Genomic DNA, 21,435 nt, shown 5'->3' on the forward strand with positions numbered 1-21,435 from the left:
TGAAAACATAAGATGAGCTAAATTAGAAAAGCCTTATCAGCATACCTGGATTTATGTATCTGCCTTTCAGCATTATAGAGCCCATTTTCTATGGAAGTTAATCTGTCAAATGATTAGTGATGAAGTTTAACATCTTCTGTTGCTTTTGTTCTCTGTTTATGCTTCAGGATAAAAAAAAACTCAAAAGAACAACAACAAAACAAAACCCCACATGTCCCTTGATACTTGGCTTTCTAGATGCAGTAGGTAAATAATTAAGGCTCAATATACTATCAAAATAGTTATCAAGAAACCTTGCCTTATCTAAAGCTAAGCGCATACTACAAAGATCTGTGCATGCCGATAGCTTGATCCTGTGGCACGAGAAACACCTCTCAAGCAAGGCAACTCCAACAAATTAACCAAGTAGCTATGGCACAAGCCAAAGGCAAGTTTTTCTTACTTGCATCTTTCCTACAGATTATTTACACATATTGGCAAGAGAAAGTGTTATTGTTCCTCCTTACTAGAGCACTTCTGCTGTGCACCTATACATACACCTAGATAAACTCGTACAGGAAGCACAGGCTAACCTAAACATGTTACAAAACAAGTCCTGTAAATACAATAACTGATTTTTTTGCAAAATGAACCAATTAATGGACTGATCTTAAGACAGTGAGGTGCTTCAGTCAAATATATGGTTACTTTGAAATAGAAGAAATACATTAAGTCCTAACCTGTATCAAGGCTTAAATTGTGAGAAAATCATTGGCTTCTCAAACAAAATGAAGCTGTTCCTGCACTTCCACCTTAGCTGAAGATTCAAAATGATTAAGTAATTTTTCTTTCACCAACAATAACTTAAATAATTCACCCTAGAAATACATTTTACCTCTACAGTCATAATTTTTATGTCTATGTTAAAATTTACAAACACCAAAATCTAGGAATATTAAAATCACATGCTCACAAAATATTATTTTTAAAACAATCTGTAGCTGTTTATGTGAATCAAAAGGACAATCTAAAAAGCTTTGATTTTGTAAGTAGAGAAAGTCTGATGTGCTAGCCTAAGCAAGCACTACAGTAAAAAAAAACCCTAAACCCTGGTAACCTAGCCACTGCTGGTTTTACTATGAAAAGCCATTTGATACATCTGAGCACAATGAGCTATGTCTTATATCCCAACTAAAAATTGAGTAAAGCTGCCATTTCACCTGGGAATCAACTGTACATTGATTAGAGAGATATTTAATAGAACCCTCTTCTCCCAGTCACCCAATACTGGGTGATGCCACATTCTTCAGGCACTACTTGTGCTTTTGATGTACCTGAATATAAAGTGCAGTAACTCCCATCTCTGATGCTATAAGCTACTCTGATGCTATAAGCTACACATTATTTTCAAATACGCATCAGTTAAAATTATCACAATCGTACTTAGGAGATAGATATAATGTTGATTCTGCACTATAATTTTACTGTTAATCAAGACAGTGTCAGATATATAGAACCACAAACAATGTGAACCATACAGAGCTTCTCCTTTTGATGTGTTTGTAATCTGTAACAAACTAACTCATTAGCATTTAGTTAGAATGTTATGTAATGGTTGAGGTATTTGTAATAAAAACAGCATTTATGTTAGCCTGTTCTTCACAGACATAAAAGCTGTCTTCATCTGATTTTTATTCGGACTTCATCTTCCTCTGCTCTTTATGCATTTTTTAAGACTTCTGTGCACTCGGTTTTCATGTCACCAACACACACAGTATTATTTCCGTCCACCTCCTCACAAAAATCTCAGCTTTAATTTTTACACCTGCTTTCACCCATGAGAAGTTTCTACAGGGTTCTGTGAAATCCAGACCCCAAAAATCCAAGGGCATGAAGCAGAGCAACGAAAAAAAATCCTACAGAAGATGAACAACTGGTTCTACCAGTAGAACACCACTGGCAGTCCCGTCATTACAAGCCCAGTATCCATCCCCAACTAGTGGAAAGGTGGTGCATTTTCAGGGTGGAGATGTTTTGTGGTTGTTTTTTTTTTGGGGGGTGGTGGTTTTTTTTGTTGGTTTTTCTTAAACTCAAACCCTCCATTACTGTATACAGCCTCTGAAGATACCCCACTCTTCCTTCAACAGAAGGAAGAGGAATGTTTCTTTCTTCATTCACATCTCCAATATGCTAAACAAGGGTTTACTCTTTGCAAGAGCTCACTATAAAGAGCTTAGTCCTTATGTAAGTGCTACCTTTTTCTTTTTATCTTCACAGCTAAGCCTCTTACGTGCAACACCTTTATATGGTATTTAGACCACATTTTCCACCCTCTCTCCGCTTTCAGATCATTCCCGTTAGCCTGGAAAATATTCTGGAACAAAAGGCTTGCACTTTCAGTGACCTAGGACACCTGGCTGAAGTCAACCCCATACAACATACCCACTGCTTTGACCTTTGATTCTCTTATTGACATATAGCACTAATTCAGACAGAAAAAAACCTACATGACAGCTCACTTCAGAACTGCATCATCTTTTCCTTGATTGTTGTGGCCCATTTCACTTTCCCTAGTAGACCTCAGGATGTGGGGAAACAGGACCTACAGAAGATGCATACCATAAAACTGTAACATTGAATAAAGACTCCAGCAACTAAGTTAGAACTCTAGAGTGATGCAACTATTCTGCACTACAAAAAGCTAGGGCTCCTGTTATGAAGTCTAAATGACAGTAAAGATATAAAAAATTGCTACTAAACTGCAAAGAGACAAAATATTTATATTACTAAGATTCACAAAAGACACTTTGCATTTATTTATACATATTTTATACGCTATTATTTACCAAAGCAATAAAATTTATGCAGGAAACACATACACTAAGGCAGAGCCCTAGGTAACAGACACACATACACAGAGGCCATAATCCTAGTCCCCACACACAAGCAGTGGCCTGAGAGTAGTAAGTTCTCTCTTCTGTTTAAACAGACACCTCTTAAGCACACATCTCCACCAAAGCAGCTGTACTCTTCACAAGCTGAGCACAATGTTCTGAGGGGCAAATTGCCTTTTCACTGAACATTCATGAAGTTCAGAGAAGTCCCAGAACTTCGAGATTCCTTAGTCCCAAAAAGACTGTAGCACCATTGCACTAAACCACCCCAAAATTACTGTTGAAGAAAAAGGCTCTAGACTATGTAATTCAGAAAAAAATGAGTTATTCAGCTCCTGGCAGTCTGTATTAAGTGGTAATCCTTTTGTTTCTCACTGGTGGACAAATGAGATCATGTCCTGTTTCCTCCCCCCTTCAAAAGCAGCTTCTTGTCTGAGCAGAGCTCTTAAGACCAGACAATGGGTAGGCCTGATGCCTCACTGCAGAAGAAACGAAGCTACTAAAAATTTGAATCCTGTTCCTTCTGTTGGAAATTATGCTAATTTCTAATAACGTACCCATCTGACCCCTGTAAACAAAAAACAACTAGGAAAAATGATCCTTCCTTAATGACACAGTCCAAAAGCTTTCACAAAGGAACAAGCTTACAAAACGTGTGAGAAGCAAAAAAAGAAATAGAAAAAACCCAGTTTTTGTTTGATGCCCCTTTCCCCATAAAGAAGGCCTGAACTGGAAAGGATCTGGGCCATCTTTAGCCTCAAGATTTTAAATCTCTGCATTTCTCTGTGACGGCTACCGTTATGCCCACTGCAGACTAGCTGCCTGAATTTTAGCCGTGTCATCTAACCATGTTCTCACCATACTTCAAGCACCAACAATAAGCACTCCTGACTCTGCTCACTCTACTCCTACAAAAATCTTCCCTAAGAACAGAAACAGGACCTTCCTGAATGGCGCTTTACTCAGTCCTACATTAAAACACCCAGGAATAGTACATCTCAAGAACTGAATACTTCAGAGTTAGAAAACCAAAGCGCTGCACGCGGCATGTGCCTGCAGCACCCCGAAGACAAGACTCCCCTCGCCCTACGTTTCTGGAGGAAGAATCACAGCCAAACATCGTGAAGGCAAATGCACGAAAGGGATGGCACATGTTTCATGTAATCGCCCCAGAGACCTGGGCCGTTAAAGAAAAAAGGGGGGAGGGGAAGCATCAAGAAACGGACGAAAGGAGGGAGAGAAGAATAAAAAAAAAAAAAAAAGCACATTCGTAGGAGCTGCCCCCAGCTGCCCCGGACACGACAGCCCTTTCGCCGTCCGTGGGGGAGGCCCGGCGCGGGCGCGGCCGGCCCCAGGCGCCGGTGCGGCGCGGCCCAGGGAAGCGAAGCAGCCCGGCCTGCGCGGCCGCCGCGGGCCCAGCGCTGCACCGCCCCTCTCCGCCCTACCGCTGCGGGCAGTGGGATGCCGACCCCATGGTGCATCCTCTTCCCCGCCGGCCGAGGCCCAGCGCCGCCACCAGGCCGGGCGGAAGCCGCCCCCGCCCGGGGCCATGCGGCGCAGGCCGCTCTCCTGCTCCTCCCAACGCCGGTCCGCGCCGCGGTCCCACAGGGCGCTGCGGATGGCGGAGGCGACGCCGCTTTACCTGGCGCGCAGCGCGGCGGGCCGGCGCTCCGGCCTCCCCGGAGGCTCCCGGATTCGGCGAGGCCGCTACCGTTCCCGGCGCCGCAAACGCCGCGCCTTGGCCGCTTCCACACAGGGACCAAGATGGCGGGCGGCCAAGCCGGCGCCAACGACGTCTGACCTCACCGCGCCGCGCGAGCGCGCGCACCAATTCTCAGGCTCCGCCCCCGCGCTACCGCTCACGTAGTCCCGCCGTGCCGCAGTCCGGCGGGCTCAGCGTCCGGCGCGCCCCCTGGCGGCGTGCTGTGGTATGGCGGGCGGGGCCGCTCCCTGGCTTCCGTCGCCCGTGTCACAGGACGCGTGGGGACCGGCTGCCCCCTCGGGGCGCACGGCCGGGGACAGCCTCTCCGGGAGGGAAGCCCGGGTGCAAGTACACAGCACCTGTCCTTGGGTTTGCAGCAACATCCCCCTGTAAAGGCAGCCGGGGGTGCAGCGACAGGCTCTGCCTTCTCCTGTGGGCTTCGGGGTTCCCAGGCAATGCCGCTTGACCATCTGGATTTGTCACTGTATATACAATTTTTAGGATGGGGCTGTGCCCTCTGCAATAACTATGGGCACTGGGTCCACCTGATCCCTCCACTGATTATAAGCCATTAATAAAACCACTAGAGAAGACCAAATCCATGAGGTTTATTTGTGACTACCAACTTTACCTCCTGAAGACGTACATCGGACACATAAAAAGACACATACAAGGATCTCTACATCTAATGCTTCAGAAAAATCTCAAGGTGTTGTGGGTTTTGGTGAAATTTCATAGAGGAAGCTCTGGATGAGCAAGGAGGAGGGAATGCTGGCCCCACGAACACCAGCCTGTCCCAAAATGCCTCTTCCCAAAAGCCCTCTGGAGATCCAGCCTGGTGCTGATGCAATGTGGGCCCAGATTGCGGCATGTCTGGGGTAAATGCTCTGTACGGTCCTTGGTGGGTGTGAGACAGTGTTAGCAGGAGGCCAGACAACAGACAGCACTGGTGTCTGAGCTCCTGCCGACACTGGGTTGGCTCCAGCCACACTGACAGCACCCAGCAGCCGCACAGCTCAGCACCATCCACAGCTCACCCAGGACCAGGTCACACCACGTTTCTTCTACAACTGGGGACCTATCTGGGGGCTCCAGCCCAGCCGAGGGTACTTAGAAAAGAGGAAACCTGCCATGAAAGCCGCTGGCAGGACTAGGAGGCACATCCAGTGCCAGCTGGAGGAGCTGTTGGAGGAGTCATCCACCACCCGAGTTCTCAAGGGCTTCAGTGTCCTCTGCCATTGAGTCAGGATGGCTTCTCTGGCCCCTCTCCACTTTCCCTGTCCCACCAGTCGGTACTGGTAGGGTGAGCAGGGACCAAAGAAGACGGCCAGGGCCAGCCGGGGGTCCGTCAGGAGCAGCTTCAGAATGCTGGGCTTTGTGCCAGCACATGAAGCAATTTCATCCATGTAGCTGATAAAACTCATCTTCAAGTTCTTCCTTTCAGATGGATTACTTCAATTGGACATAAAAGAGACAAAATCAAATATTATCATCCCATCTCAGTTCCCAGTTCCATGGAAAGCAAAAGCTCTGGGCTCAGACACTGGCTGAGCCCTGGTGTCCAGGGCTGAGCTCCCTTAGCCCCAAACAAACCTAAAGGCACTGAAAGAGCCTCTTTGGGGTTGGTCCTCAGTAGTTACCTGGAGCAGGGAATAAACAGAAGCTTGCTCTTTCTCTGCAACCTATTTGTGGTCTCAAAAAACTGTTCTCACATGATACTGCCATCATTGTAATGCCACAAATGCCCATGCTATGTCCTTCACCAAGGCCCACAGGTGTGGATTTGGCCAGTTTTGAAAGGCAGAGGAGTAAATGTTCACAGGTAAGACTGACAAGGGGACTGGGAGAATCTGCAAAACGCAGAAAGCTTCCCATGCTGGGAGAGACATCCAGGATTTTTCTGCTTGAGGCCTCATCTCCCTTGCAGGGGGGAAGACATGTGCTGGATCTACTTCAGCAAATCTGGAACAGCCTTGACATTGCCTCTGTTGCACCTCAGACTCTTGTACTTCTGTGTAACAGCATTGCATCTGCAGTAGCCAGGGCTCCTGGTGACAATCCCCATGCCTCTGTTTTCTCCCAGATTTTCATCAGTGTCCTATGAGCCAGCTCTGCCTTGGTGGCAAACCTAACCCAGCCTGCACCCTACCTGGCCTGAGGGCCCTTCATCGCTCCTGAAAGCTGCTGCAAGGCAGCATGTCTACCATCACCTTTCCCACAACCTCACGCACATCTCCAACTCCTGTAAAATCCAAGTGCCAACAGGGCAGGATGGTAGCCTACATGTACACGATGGATTAACAAGTTCCAGCCTTGTCTAACACTCTTCTCGACCTGCCAAAAACTGCCACCAAAGTGTCCTCCACCCGCATAGCCTGACTCTAGTGGGGTTTCTAGATTGGGCTTGGCGCTGACCCCCGTGCTCCCTGCTGGCTGGATTTGGGAGGGAGAAGCCACGAGATGGCACCCTTGGTCTGGAGGAAACCAAATCTCCATCTTGACATGATAAGAATAAGGACTTGGCTTGGAGACCTAGCAGAGGGGATCTGTAGGTCCTGGGTCTTGCCATAAGCTGCTCCAGAACACTGTGCCCTTGACCATCCATAAAGGAACCACAAAAGTATTTCCCTATCTTGCTATGAGTGGTGAGGGAATAAATGTATCCAAGAAGCACTGGGTGACCCACGGGTGTCCTTCACATGACTGCATTGGGTTCCCCCTTTCCTTGGATTAACCCTGGCACATGGTGCCCATTGCACCCCAAGTGCAGGAGTATCACACACCTTTCTACCGGAGGCTTCTTCTTTGAAACATCAGCCACCATCTTGCTTGTGGAAGGGAGCTTGTTCCAGCCTGAGAAGAATAGAGAAACCAGAGACCTACAGCAGCAGCATTTAAAGCTGAAAAGTTTACCCCCTTTATATGTTCCCAGCCTCTTTACTGAGTGTTCAGTCTCAGTAACTAGCTTGATGGTTACAGCAGTGTGTGTGGAGTAGCAGGAATGTGAGGGTGCACTCTGGGGGGGCAGACACTACAGTGTTACTAATGCCCATGGCTACCTTTGGCACTGTGACAGGAGACAAAATACGCTCTAGGCTCAGAGAGAGAAAATCAGGCTGCCCCAAACCTCCCACCCTAGAAGATTACCCCATCCTTGGACCCTGTCTCCTACCTGCAAAGATCCCTGTCACCCAGCGAGCCTGCATTTCTGCTCCCACCATCACAGAGCCGGTCAGCTGGACTAAGCCAATGATGGCCAGTGTTGGCTTTTCCAGCTGGGGAGGAAAGATGCGCTTGTAGAGGGAACGGTTATCATCGAAGAGGCTGCGAACTGACTCTTCAAGGAAAGAAAATGGGAAGATGTAGCCTGTGGCAAACAGCACCACGTCAATGTTTTCTTCAGTTGTCCCATCTTCAAAAACAGCAGAGCTTTCAGTGAACTCCTTCACATTTGACTTCAACACAATGGTCCCAGAGAGGAGGCAAAATGGCAGCTCTTCATTGATAATTACCTTAAAGTTGGAGCTTGCAGGTGGAAAAGAGGACAGCAGTGTTAGCATCTGGGAGGGGCGTAAAACATCTTTTGTGGCCACAGTTCCTCTCCAATGGTTTGCTATCCCACAAATATCCCCTGAACTTCAAAATTGAGCATTTCACACCATTACCCCCCCCCAGACTAACCAACAAAATAGTTAGAAAAAAACACCTTTTGGTGGAAGCCAAGCCATATTTTGCGTGGTTAAACCATGAATTGAACTTCCGAAACCTGATCCTCCTCATGAGTGCTGATGGGAGAAGCCAGTCAAGAAAGTGGTTGAAGCGGGTGGTGCTGATCATGTCTAAGGGGAAGCCTTGGTCTGAGAGCCGGCTGACCACCCATGTGCTGCTCCTGACGCTGAGGAACACCTGGAGGAGAAGGCAGATCTCAGCCTCCTGCCCAGACATCTCGTTGCCACTTTTGCCTTGAATGGCAAATCCATCTCCTGCACTTGGGAGCCAAGAGGGCTATCCCAAGGGAAAAGGATAGCATGTGGATGAAGCAAACAGCTTGTGGTGGCTTCTGCAAAGTTCCAGCATCTGCTGAATGACCACTCCTCAGGTGGCCCAGACTCTCCAGGATTTGCAGAGCTTTTTCAATTGCCCTCAATTTGAAGTGCTGTTTTTTGCTGGTGGGAAAAGCTTCCTGCTTGTACCCTGAGCCACAAGCTCTTGTGATGAGCACCATTGCAGGGCTATACCTTTGCAGCGACATGGCTCAGTTCCACAGAGAGGTCACCACCAGTGTTGCCAATGCCGACCACAAGGACCCTCTTTCCCCGGAAAGCCTCTGCATCTTTGTATTCCTGGCTGTGGAGGTATTGCCCTTTGAAGCGAGTGTCGATACCTAGGCAGAAAGCAGGGAGCATCTCCTACTGCCAGATACATTGGCTTGCCCCACTCAGCTTCATTCCTGGACCCTCTGCAACCCCTGACCCACCACCACCCACCTCTGCTTGCAGCTGAGAAGCTGTAGAGATCTCAGCTCCCAGAGTAATGCCACCCTCCTGCATAGTCCTGCTTTGCAAATTCTCATGTAGGAGCCTAGCTGCACCTTTGTGATGTGTTTTTCCCAATCTTGGGAATGCTCCCCACCATTTCTATGGAGTGAGGGTCCCACCTCCCCCAGAGTGGAGGCTTCATGGGGCAGGCAGGCTTGCAGAGGAAAATGCAGACAAGGGACCCATGGGTGCTGCATGAAACCCTGGGGGAGAAGGCCCAGACCCCCTTCCTGCTGAGCAGGACTTACCTGGGAAAGAAGCCAGTGGTAAGTAGGGCTCCTGGAAATGGCCAGTGCAAACCATGACAGCATCAAAGATGTGCGACTCCTGGACACCGTTGGTCTCAGTGACCACCGCCCACTGCCCAGAGGTGGCGAAATCCGGACGCTTCCTCACACTGAGAACTGTTGTCTTGCACCAAAGCCCAACAAACAGCAGTCAGGGACTGCACTGCATTTCACAAAGGACCATCCTGCAAAGGGTGGGGCTGGCAGGCACAGGCTGGGTCCCTGGGGAGCTGCATGTCACCTCTGAAGCTGTTAAATCCCACGCTGCACCTTTCCCCTGGTGATGGCATTGAGGGGGGGGAGGAACCAGGCAGCCCATATTGGAGTGGCTTAATTTAAAACATGGAGCCAAAAAGGCTGTGTTCAGGATGCAAAAGGGACATGGTCCTCAAGGGATCACATTTGGCATTGTATTATCCCACCTGGGTGATGCCCTGGTAACTGCTGCCACTGGTGGCTCTACTGCCCCTGACGTTTGGGGTCCCCGCTCACCTTGAAGTGTATGTACCGCAGGAGGTCAAAATGCTGGGCATACATCCGAAAGTACTCCATGAGGAGACTGTGGGGTAGGTAACTGGGAAAATATTCTGGGCAGGGAAAGTCGCTGAAGCAGGACATCTCCTTGGAGGTGTTGGTAATGACCGAGCGGTACACGCTGACTCTTCCACTGTCCATGGAGTTCTGTGTGAAGCCAGCAGTGCCATTTGCAGGTGTATGGGGGAGGAGTTTCTCCCCCCCAAGTACCTGAGTGTTTTTCCTGCTTGTATTTGGGTACAAGGAATAAACCAGGATTAGCACCTGGTGATCATGCCTTCCACTCCCTCCATCTCCTGCTCCACCTTGGAGTCAAGTGGAGCCCTGTGCCTGGGACATTCTGAAAGGGCATGGCCACCTTTTCCTCTTTGCAGCAAGGCAAAGGGCATCCAAGGGAGGGGATAAACCCAGGGACAATACTCCCCATGCTGGCAGAGCCCACTGACCGTGTAGCGCCAGAGCCCCCCGATGTCCTCACTCCTCTCGAAGCAGGTGGGCTCCAGCCCCTCATCCAGGCAGCATTTGACAGAGGCCAACCCGCTGACCCCAGCCCCGATAATGGCCACACTCCGCACCATGCTGTCCTGCAGCAGGCAATAGGCCATTGTGCAAGCAAATGGAAATAACTCAGAGATTAGCAGAAACACCAGTCCCTTCTTCCTATCCCAGCAAAACATCCCTGGTCCTCTCTGGCTGCAGATGTCCACAGAGGACAACTGTCTATGTAGAAAGCCATCGCTATTTCTTGGCTTAAGCATTACAGATGGACACTGCTCATTGCCCTTCCTTCTGTGCTCAGTTTGCACTGAAGGCCCAGCGATTCCCCTCCTGCAGGTGGGGAAAAAGGACTTTTAAACCTCACTATGCTGCTGCTTCTATTTATTCTATTTCCTGGACCAAACCAGGGCACACAAGGATGGGGAAGGGGCTTGCAGCTATCTGCTTCTGTCTGCACAAAATTACCCTCCTGAAACTTTTTCAGGAAACAATCCAGCTAAGCTGGCTCATTTTTATGCTTTCCTTTTTTAACTTCCCATTAAAAGACATTTTCTTGAAAACAAAAAGTTTGTGGTTTTTTGGTTTTGTTTTTTTTTTAAGTGATGCCTGCCTGAGCAGCAGCACAGCTCAGTGATTCAGAAGTTAGACAGCACTGTGAAAATGTGTCTGGGATTACAGAATATACAAAAGGTAAGAAACCCAGGAAACACAGGGTATAAATGGAAGGAACTCAAAGCTTGGGTAACTGTAAACTGAGCTGTACCGAGCTTCACTGGAAAGCAAGAAAACTGGGAAGAAAATGACCCCACATTAACTTTGATTAGATAACAAACACTCGTGCTGCAGATTCTGAAGAAAGAGTTATTTATAACTTTTTCCGTATCCGTTTTGTGTCAACAAGTACGTTAGTGTAAACAGGAACTGGAAGAAACTGCAGAAAGCCAGGGAAAAATGAGGGGGGAGCAAAAAAACCCCTCTGCATCTAAAAGCCCAGCCTGAGCAGCCCCTTGATCTGCAGAAACAGGGCAGGACATGCCACCCCCATTTCTGGGGCCTCCCTTGGCTTTGGCAAAAGGCAGTGACATGGCCAGGATACTAAAGTCACCCCTCTTTTCCAGCGCTGCCTACAGACAGCTTTACGCTGATAGGTCCCCACAACACCACTATCTCCCCCCACCAGCAGCAAGGTGAAGCCAGCAGTGAATACCAAAACCCCACAGAGCTGGATGCCCACTTTTAAGAGAGAAGTGAGGAGCAAACCTTACAGGGCAGTGCTGTGCCTTCATTGCTCGAACTTTGCTTCAAGTTTCTTGCCGCAGATCTGAAGGAAAGGCTGAAGCTCGAGCACCTCGCTGCACCTCTTGCACCACTGACCTTTACACTCACATTCCCCTGCTCTGCTGTGCTTAAATGCACTGACAGAAAGTTCACAACGTCCCTGTGACAGTGCCTGGTAGAAATATGGACTGTAATTACAAAGGAGCCGTGCTTGCAAGGACTCCCACACTGCAGCTCCTGCTGCCCCAACAGCAGTCTGGGATTGTTCTGATCCATCCCCCGTGTGCTGCTTGTGCTGGACAGGGGCTAACTTGGCGTCCCTGGGAAATCAGCAAAACACATTCTCTTTGACCCCAGGTAAGCAGATGGCATGATGACATAGTGCACAGTACAGCCTAATTTTGGTTGGTCAATGAAAGCTCCTGCAGACCCAAGCCCCAGCCCAGGCACAGGGACCCCCAGCTCTTCTAGTGCACACTGAATGATGAGGTGGCAGCCCAACATGCTCCTGCTACAGTCAATGAAGTTTTATTGATTGAAATACTCTCCACATACAAAACGAAGTCCCAGAATTGTCTTGAAGGTGTTGGGGAGCACAGGGAAGCAGAGCTGGAAGCGCTCAGCCCTACAGAATACCAGCCTTGGTCTCAGGGGTGACAAATTACCACAGCCAGGGCTCTTTTGCTGAGAAGTTGTGCTGATTCAACCCAAGCTGGGACTTTTCAGTAACAGGATTTAAGGTTGGAGGAAGGGACAGCCTGACCTGTAGACCCAGCCCAGAAAACCCCTTGCTGGACTAAAGACCCCAGCTCCCAAGTGATTTAGTGCAGGGCTCGGCATCTGTGCTCCTTTCCATCTGTAACACCCAAAGCTGTTTTCAGTAGCCTTATCCTAACTGCATCCAGGCCAGCATGGCCCAGGCACATCCATACTCTGCTCACCACAGCAGGTGGGAGAGCAGCAGAGGGGCAGAGGCTGCTAGCCCCAGGGAATCAGGTCTGCAAAGCTGTGGCTGGGAGAGAGCTGGAGCAGAGAGAGGTTTTGTGCTGCTGACTAAAATTTTTGATTTGCTGTGATCTGCTGAAATTCCTTTCCCCTTGTCCCATGACACACTGTGGGGCTGTCTGACCTGGAATAACATCCCCAGGGACAAGACAAGACCCTAAAATCTACTGGAAACAAAGCAACAGGACATCCATGAGCAGGAGGAACCCCACCACTGTCAGGAGAGAAGGGAAGGGGCTGGAGATACCAGTAGGGACTTGTGTTTTTGTGGGCTTCAGGGTCTGGTCTCACTGGGTGAGGATAGCCTGGCACGCCCCCTCCCAGCGCCCGGGACCCCTCAGCCGGTACTGGTATGGGGTGCAGGGGCCAAAGAAAACAGTGAGGGCCAGCCAGGTGTCTCTGCAGAGCAACTCCAGCATGCTGGGCTTGGCACCAGTGGAGGAGGCAGGCTTGTCTGTATAGACCAGGCAACTGGTTTTGAGGACTTCGGCAAAGGACAGACCAAGCCTTAATGAATGGGAGAAGAGAAAAAGGTGGGGAAGGATTGGTGTCAACAGGGCTGAAGGGAACTGAAAGTCAAATCCTCTGCACAACCACTGATATTGCATCCGAGCACAAGCGGACTCTTCTTAGAAAAGGAATGGCTGCACATGCAGTGCAAACCTGGGTCTGTCTGGGCCTAAATCATGCCTGGGATATAGCATGTGTACATGATGCTGGGTCAGGTACACACCTTTCTCAAGTGCATTCATTAGCCGATCATTCATTTAATCACATACAAGTTGTATCTGGCCTCCGCTTCATTTTTGTGGACCTCTTGTAAAAGACTTTGTCAGACCAGTTGGTTTTGGGTTGTTATTTTGGGTTTTGGTGGTTTTGCTTTGTTTTTTTTTTTGGGGGGTGGGGGGGTTGTGGGTTTGGGGTTTTTGTTAGTTTTTTGTTGGTTTTTTTTTCTAAAAAACCCGTCTTTCCCTTTGCTCTCTGCAGAGGAGTCACGTGCAGCATTAGAAAGGCAGCACCCTTGCACCCTTTAGTTTCTCTCACATTCTTTTCCATCAAGTATTGCAAAAAAATGCAGGCTAAATAGGAGAATTGCTTCCAGTTTTCCTTCTCTGCAGAATTCACAGCTTCATGTCCCACCTTCTGTGAGAAAAGAGCCATGTGTGTTTAGCTTTGTACTATACAGCAATCATTCTGTGCAATTCTGTATTTTACTCTTCTATACCTTTTCTGTTGCAGCTGTCTAGGTGAACTATGGATTGACATATCACCCATTTTCCTAGTTTTATCTCATTCATTTCCTTCTGTTTCTTAGCCTTTTATTTGACCCTTTGCCTGCCCATGAACTACATGCCAGTGTGCGTAGTTCACAGTGAGTCATCTCTTCACGCTGAGAAGTGAAGCAATTTGTATGTACACCTCAGGTTGGAGGTTTTCTTTTTTTCCCAGCTGAATTACTATGCATTTATTACCATTAATTTCTCCAGCATTTTATCTTGCAGTCCCTGGGGAACCTGGCACACTTCCCCAACTCCCAAGCAAGTTTTAGTTTTGACTACCCTGAATTAATTTTTTCCTGACATCAACAAGCAGAATATCTGTCAGATCAAAGCTTACACTGGGTGAGTGCAAGTAAAACGGGTGGCTGGATCTGGGCATCTCTGCCTTGTCTCCACTATACATGTGGGGAGCAGTCACAGAGCGTGAACCTGCATGTTGCTGCCCCCCAGACTCCAAGGGCTTGCCAATCCACCGAAAAAACCTTTGTGGCTCTGCTGAATGGCTTACCATTGTAATAGGTTTTTGCTCTTCTCATGTACTTCCTTCTCCATGACAGACTGAGGAGGCAACTGACACAAGCCTGGAGGAGAGAGGAGAGCTTCCTGCAGAGTTTAACTCCTGGGGCAACTTGTGCACTCATTCACAGATAAAAAACATGGGAACCCCTTCCAAGGGAGGCACAAAAGCCTGGTTGCTCGGATTTTGCTCAGCAGTGGCAATTCTGCCAGAGGCCAGCCGTCCACAGTGGTACAAGTTCACCTGCACCGTTTCCTGCTCTTACAGATTTGTGCTGTCATAGCACAGGCAGATGATGTAGGGTGAGATGGGCTATGCAAACCCCAGAGGCTATCATCCCAAAGGGAAACCTCAGAGATCCCTCTGGCTCTGTGGAGGAGCCTTAATGCCTCCCTACACACCAGCCTAGTAGGAAGTTATTTTTCTAAAACAACAGAACCCCCAGTGGTATTTGCCTCCTTACACCAATAATTACAAATAATTCCTTGTGTGGAGCAAAGGGACTCTTCCTCTCTGGTAGCCATGGTGGACAAACAACCCTGTCCCTTACAGAGCAAAAAATTCTGCCAGAGTGGACCCACCACAGTTATCTTAAAGACAACTCTTTATTTATGCATCCAGGTTTACAGATCCATCTCTGTACTCTGACTTCTGAGATATTTTAGGGAAAAAGTACTGTCTTCAACAACATAGTTTAGACTGTGGTTTGAGACTCAGGTGCAAGATTGCATGTCAGCTGGGTCACAGTGAGGAACGGAGTGCACACTCTTTGCTGGCAGCAGGCAGGTACAAAGCATTAGCTTAGAAACATCAACTTAACTGGCAAAAAAAAATGATTTAAGTGATGTGTCATGAACTTGCATGTAGTTTGGACCAAGCATACACTCATGTTGCTATAGCTTAGCTGAAGTGAAATAACTTGGGAAGTCTGAGCCCTAGAAATGCTCCCTCGTCCACACTGAAGAGCTCAGATTAGTTCTCCTAGCTTTGAAGACACTGGTCACCCAGCGTGCTTGCATCTCTGTCACAAGCACGATGGCTCCAAATGGCTTGATCAGCCCAAGGATGACCAGAGTGGGCCTCTGCAGGTGGGTTGGGAACACATATTTGTAGAGGGATGCGTGTTTGTTTTCCACCTTGACGACTGCTTCTTCTAGAAATGGGAAGGAGACATTGTAGCCTGTGCAGAAGATGACGATATCAATGGGCTCCTCCTCAGGACAATTGTAGAAAACAACTGTGTTGTCCTTGAACTCCTTCATGCTTGGCTTGATGGTGATCCTCCCTGTCAGGATGTAGCTTGGAAGGTCATCCTTGATCACAGGCTCATGCACCAGGCAGCTGTGGAGAGCAGAGGGGCTCAGAGCATTGGAGACCATGAACAAGCCCTGCTGGTGCCCCTGCTCCTCATCCCCTCAGCCCTCCAGCCCCACAACCTCTCAGTATAATTTGCTCAGAGCAGACAGCCCTGCCCCTCCCTTCTCCAAACATTGACATATTTCACACTTGTAGGAGTGTCACCCTGTCCCACAGCCTGAGTGACTCATGGACATCTTCTGCCTTCTTCCTCCATTCACTCAACTACACTTTAAACCATCTCTTTACAGAGCTGATCAATGCTTTAAGCCTCCTACTCTTCTCCCACAGATCCACACCAGGAAAACTCCTCTGGTCCTTCCTGGACTTTTCCAGTGTGCTCACCTAAGGGGCACACCTAAGGGGGGGCACACCTAAGGGGCTACAGCTTGTCTTCTCCTGCTAGGCCATGAACTCCCCACTGGAGACCACCCTAGTCTGGGTGTTGATTGCTGCATTGGTTGATGTCAGTTGCTGGAGATCTCCCCAGCCCACACCACAAGCCCTGTGACATCACATGGGATGGGAGACACCAAGAAGTACCTCTTCTCTGGTTGAAGGCCATAGTTTTCATGCTTGAACTGCTGGTTCACCTTGTAGTTAATCAACCCCCATGAAAGGGGTGCGGGGAGGCTGTTTCTCATCAGGCTCATAAGGTGAGTGTTAAAAAACATGTCCCATGGGTAGCCAGGGTCAAACACACGACTGAGCACCCAGGCACCTTGGCTGGTGCAAAGGTCACCTGGGAGAGAGTGGAGAATCAACAAGATGGGTGATGAATTTGCCTTTTTAAAGCAATAAGAGGGGCAAAGCACAAACAACTTTGCAATGAAAAAGCAGCAACAGCATCTTTAAGAACACTCAGAAGCTGGTGATGGAGGTTAAACAGGCGAGAAGAAAACAACCAGCTTGCTTTAAGGATTTTGACCAAGAAATACAGACCCAGAAATACTGTTTGGACGCTACACAGGGTAAATCCAGCTTGCTCTCCCTGCAGTGACGGCAAACTCAGCTATTGCCTCCAACATCACCCTCCCTGAACTCCTGAGGTGGCTGGGTGGTTGTACGTTTGTGGCTACACGACTGGCCTCCACTGCAATATCCACTCCTGAATTGCCCATGCCAACCACAAGGACTCGCTTTCCCTGAAACACATCAGGATGCTTGTACTGCCAGCTGGGAAAGGACTGGCCTTGAAACCACTCGATGCCTTGAGGAAAAACAAACAAAGCTTTTAACTACTCAAGCATGTGTAGGTTTTGTTATATGAGACCTGGCATAGAAATAATCCAGATGGCAAGAACAAGGAAGTGCAATCCCTGGCTAATGGGGACTTGGGAAGGTACAGCGCCCCCATCTCACATACATAGAACTGGTACTTCCTCTCCAAAATGAGGTCTCATGCATCCATGCACTCCAGTGAGCAGTGACACACATGCTGGATGGGTCTTGAAAGACAGTTTATGTGAAAGAGCTGTGCTGGTGCAGCCTCAGGATTCAGCCTTTGCAAGATGGAGATAGGAAGATTCAGAAAAGCCAGTAACTCTCTTCCATTCTGTGAGCAACTTCAGAAGCACTTGACAATGCTGACAAAGCAACCCTTTCTATCCTGACAGCTGGGTATATTCATCACTGCAGTGCTGAGTACATCTCTGTCAAAAAATGATGGAGCTTCCCTGAGAGGACCTTGTCCCGTCTTGCATACTGTGCAAACAGTTTCTTCACTCCAAATCATCCTATTTTAAAGGTTTATTCTGAAGTGCCAGTGCCTGCAGAAACAAAGCTGCTGAAGCACAGGATGTATTGCTGTTCATGTCAGGAGGTTTGAAAAGCAGAAGCAAGTAAAGGAAGCATTTTACCCAAAGAACATCTAACCCTTTTACCCCCAGCCCATAGAAGCAGGTAACAACAGGCAACCAAGTACTGCACCAGGAAAACAGTGCAGGGGGGAATTGCTCATAGAATTGCCCCTGCAAACCATAACAGCATCAAAGACGTGATGTCTTCTTTCCTTCCATCTTTGTGACCACATCTCACTGTTCCGTGGTAGCAAAGTCTGGGCATTTCTGGATGCTGACAACAGTTGTCTGAAATACAGAAGAGAAGCAGAGTCCTCACCAGCAGTCAGCATGTGTGGGAAGCAGGGCAGTGCCAGGGCACCCACCACTCACCTCAAATTTGATGCGCTTCCAGAGGCCAAAGTGCTCGGCATAGCACAGGAGGTAGTCCAGTAGCCGGACATTGGGTAGGAACACTGGAAAGTCCTCTGGGTAGGGGAAGTTGGAAAATGCTCACATCTCCTTTGAGATGTTGCTGATGACTGATGGGTAGAGGCTTGGCTGGCCAACCTCAATGTGCTCCTGGCATGGCACCCTGGAGTGCAGCAGGGGGAGTTCAGCCCTCAGCAAGCTCTTGCACCTCTTCCCCACTTGCTGAAGCCTAGCTCAACCAGCTCCCCAGCCTGCAAAGCTGCAGCTCCTGCCAGAAGCAGAACAGGCACTGCTGACTCATCACATAGCACCAGAGCCCCCCGTTGTCCTGGCTCCATTCGAAGCAAGTGGGATCCAGCCCCTCATCCAGGCAACACTTAGTGGCAGTCAGCCCACTGACACCCTCGTCTGCCACCGCCACTCTCATCCCTGCTGTCTTTGCTGGGGTCCCAGGGACTTAAGCTGGGAGAAACCCCACAGACAGTCACCACTCTCTCAGGTAGCAGCTGCTGACATACCCTCTATAGGGGAATTTCTCTACATGCCACCCCCAAACCTTCATTCCCTCTACCAGCATTCTGGGGTCTTCATTTACAAGTTTAAATCTTAGTTTTCTTATTTTCCTCCTGTTTTTTTATTTTATTTTATTTTAATAAATCCATCCACTTTTACAGTGCACTCACCAAGCTGCTTTCAAAACCCCACAGCTGTGCTGGAAACTCTCTTTGAAAGTATGTAGTCAAGCCACAGGTCACTGCCAATATTTATTTACAAGCTGTGTTTAAACTATGCCTGCTTAGCAGTCTTGCAAATATTTGTATTTTATCTTTGGAAACCTGCCCCTGCCTTTCTCAGTCAAGAAAACAAAATGCACACCAGGACTACTGAGTCTCTGCACCCCTGAGTCCTGTCCTCTATCCCCAGGGAAGATGTTACTGACTTTGACATGGCTAAGGAGTCTGATGAAGGTCTGTGGGTATAGCACAGCTTGGATTTAAGGCTGCTTTTTTGTCTGTCTCCCAAAGTCAGCCCACTGGGGATGTCAGGGCTGCAAATAGTTTAAAAGACAGCAGCCCATGACTTGATACCTAGCCCCATGAGGGTCACAGGGTAGAGATGATGGTGGACCCAAAGCCCTCTTGCTACTGCTGGGCAGTGAAACAAGGGATGATGGCCAGGCAGCTCAGGCTGGATATTGCTGGAGCAAGGACCACCACACAGTGCCCTCATCAGTCTTTGCTGGAGCAGTCCCTGGTTTAACCCCAGCATCATCAGGTAACACTGTGCTTGACTGAGTTAGTTATTAACCTGGTGCACTTTGACAGCACTACAGCTTGCTGGCACCAGCTCTTCTGCCTCAGGAAGCAGTTTCAGCTTCCACCAGACACAGAGGATGGTGTATCCATCAGAAAAAAAACAAAAAGTCCTCAATAGAAAAATGGGGTAGGACACTATTTTCAAAACCCCACCAAATTCCCATGAAGAATTTCAATTTTCAGTAGGAAGGCAGCACCTAATGAATACTCTGCTTTCCAAGGTTGGAATGAAAACCGGACATTCTCCTTTTTCAGTGAAGAAAATGATAGGATAAGCTGCTCATTGCTAACTATTTTGTGGGAGGGGTTTTGCATAGTGTGATTTATCACTTTTATCAGACACCTCCCAGTTATGTATGCTATTTAATTCCCTACCCCTCTGCAGAGGAGCTAGAAATAACAATTAGGAAACACCATCTCAGCTACCCCATGCCTGTTTCTGCCACACTGTCTCTGCAATTATGTGTAGCAGAGAACCTCAGAGACTCAAGGTGTGGGGCAAGGAGGGATGGAAAGGCTTTGCAGCCACCCGGGAACACTTACCTCCTAGCCTTGGCTGCCTGTGCTCTCTGTCTTGCCACTGCTGCAGGGAGAACCCCCTCTCGTTCCCAGTTTATAGATGAGACACAGCACCTTGGCAGAGGCAGGGCAGGGCAAGCAGCTCCCATCGCACAGCACGGTCACCCTACTCACACAGCAGTTGCACAAACAGGGTTTGCGATGGGAGGAGTGGCTGTGCAATTCTGTGGTTGTGCAGAATGAGCAGGATGGTCCGGCTGATGATCCCTGAAAGGGATATCATGTGGATAGGAGAGACCAGAGTGGTCCCAATGTGTTCCACAGTCATGCAAGAAGCATGTGTGCGCAGGGGTGACTCCAGCTGTGGGATGTTTTCACTTGCCTCATGGCTGTCTTTCAAAAAGGAGACAAAGCAGTTAATGGACAGCAGGTTTTTGGCAGGAATTTACCCCTAGAGCATTCTTCAAAAGAAAGCAAAAGAGTGGTCATTGGTCCATTGCACCATCAGCCACAGGTATTGCTGCTGGGTGTGGGCAGGAGGCTCCCTCCCCATGCAAGTTGGAAGAGCATGAAATGGACACAAACACTAGTGTACCAAGGTCCTAAGCACAAAGAAAGTGGAAATGTCAATTGAAATATCAGTGGAGCACATAGTACCCACCCAGGTATCTCCCAGGGGTAAATGATCATGGAAATGACGGAGACAAGGGTGGCTGTGAACAGGGTTTTGTTCCCAGCTACTCAATATATTTAGGAGTGACTTGTGAGAAACTATGAAATCTCTTCAAATGAATACAGCTGGACACAGATGCCATGGATAAACAGTTGATAGAGGACTGGGTCTTTAGGAAAAACAGCATTTAGAAAAAGACATAGTGATATTTATGCCATGAGGGTGACAGCAGATTGCTTACCGGGGCTCTGCAGTGTGAGTGCAGGGAACATAGTGAAAGCTGATGGCCCCATCAAGGCATCATCTTGACAGTGACAAAGGCACTCCCAGAGCAGTGGGCTAAGATTTTATATCAGCTCTTTAAGCAGTATGAATAACCAAGGAGGCTGCAAGGAGGGGCAGAAAAACCCATCTGAGGTCTGCAGAACAGAGGGTGGTAAATAAGGCAGCTCCATCCAACAAAGACATCTGTTCAGAGCCTGCTTTCAGATCTGCAGAGGCACAAGATGAGCCTATAGCTGAGAGCTGAAGCTAGAGGTGGAAATAAGATGCATATTGGTAACAAGGAAGGTAATCAGCCATAGGAAAAGTCTGCTGAGCTCTGTGATGAACCCAGGCACTTGAAAAAAACACCTTTGTTTTGTGGAGGACAGGACTCACTCCTGCTGTGCTGGGGCACTGCTGGGAGTACAGCAGCTTGGGCTGCCACCCACCTGCAACACCCTTCTCTGGCTTCCATACCCCAGTGTCTCCTGCTGTTTCTGCCCAGTGCCTGGCTCCTGGGATTCTCCCGGAAGCATATTAGGTTTAGAGCACATGCCCAGTCTGGGGCTGGCTGTACCAGGCACC

General features: G+C 48.6%; 3 protein-coding genes across 17 annotated transcripts in view; all 3 read right to left on the bottom strand.

Moving 5' to 3' along the window:
• PRRC2C (proline rich coiled-coil 2C) overlaps nt 1-4,650 on the bottom strand; it is a 77,293-nt gene extending 72,643 nt beyond the window's left edge. For all 15 annotated transcript variants that reach the window (XM_034064172.1, XM_034064164.1, XM_034064174.1 and 12 more), the window contains exon 1: nt 4,516-4,650. The gene's annotated coding sequence lies outside the window, so the exon portion shown is untranslated. The remainder of the gene's footprint in view (nt 1-4,515) is intronic.
• Nucleotides 4,651-5,639: 989 nt separating this feature from the next.
• LOC101871231 (dimethylaniline monooxygenase [N-oxide-forming] 4) lies at nt 5,640-10,518 on the bottom strand. The gene is made up of 8 exons (XM_034063950.1): nt 10,381-10,518; nt 9,893-10,081; nt 9,362-9,524; nt 8,814-8,959; nt 8,282-8,481; nt 7,748-8,100; nt 7,359-7,428; nt 5,640-6,027 (listed from the first exon to the last, which is right to left on the bottom strand). Exons 1-8 carry the CDS (start codon nt 10,510-10,512, stop codon nt 5,640-5,642), a joined length of 1,641 nt encoding a protein of 546 aa, XP_033919841.1. The 5' UTR covers nt 10,513-10,518.
• Nucleotides 10,519-12,792: 2,274 nt separating this feature from the next.
• Nucleotides 12,793-20,074, bottom strand: LOC101871064 (dimethylaniline monooxygenase [N-oxide-forming] 1). Its single transcript, XM_031047256.2, is given in 9 exon segments — nt 12,793-13,222; nt 14,504-14,578; nt 15,500-15,853; nt 16,412-16,610; nt 16,911-17,078; nt 17,798-17,865; nt 17,867-17,955; nt 18,040-18,228; nt 18,383-20,074. Coding segments are annotated over 9 exon segments (1,608 nt in total). The 5' UTR covers nt 18,506-20,074; the 3' UTR covers nt 12,793-12,879.
• Nucleotides 20,075-21,435: the final 1,361 nt, after the last annotated feature.

The sequence above is a fragment of the Melopsittacus undulatus genome, chromosome 6, assembly GCF_012275295.1.
Source record: "Melopsittacus undulatus isolate bMelUnd1 chromosome 6, bMelUnd1.mat.Z, whole genome shotgun sequence".
Lineage (NCBI taxonomy): Eukaryota > Metazoa > Chordata > Aves > Psittaciformes > Psittaculidae > Melopsittacus > Melopsittacus undulatus.

Excerpts from the sequence above, each read along its gene's own strand:
- LOC101871231 (XM_034063950.1), bottom strand. The coding sequence starts at position 10,512 with ATGGTGCGGAGTGTGGCCATTATCGGGGCTGGGGTCAGCGGGTTGGCC. Across the intron at positions 10,082-10,380 it reads GGGGGCTCTGGCGCTACACG|AACTCCATGGACAGTGGAAG; the intron begins GTCAGTGGGCTC and ends GGCTTCACACAG. Across the intron at positions 8,101-8,281 it reads GGCTTGGCTTCCACCAAAAG|CTCCAACTTTAAGGTAATTA; the intron begins GTGTTTTTTTCT and ends TCCACCTGCAAG.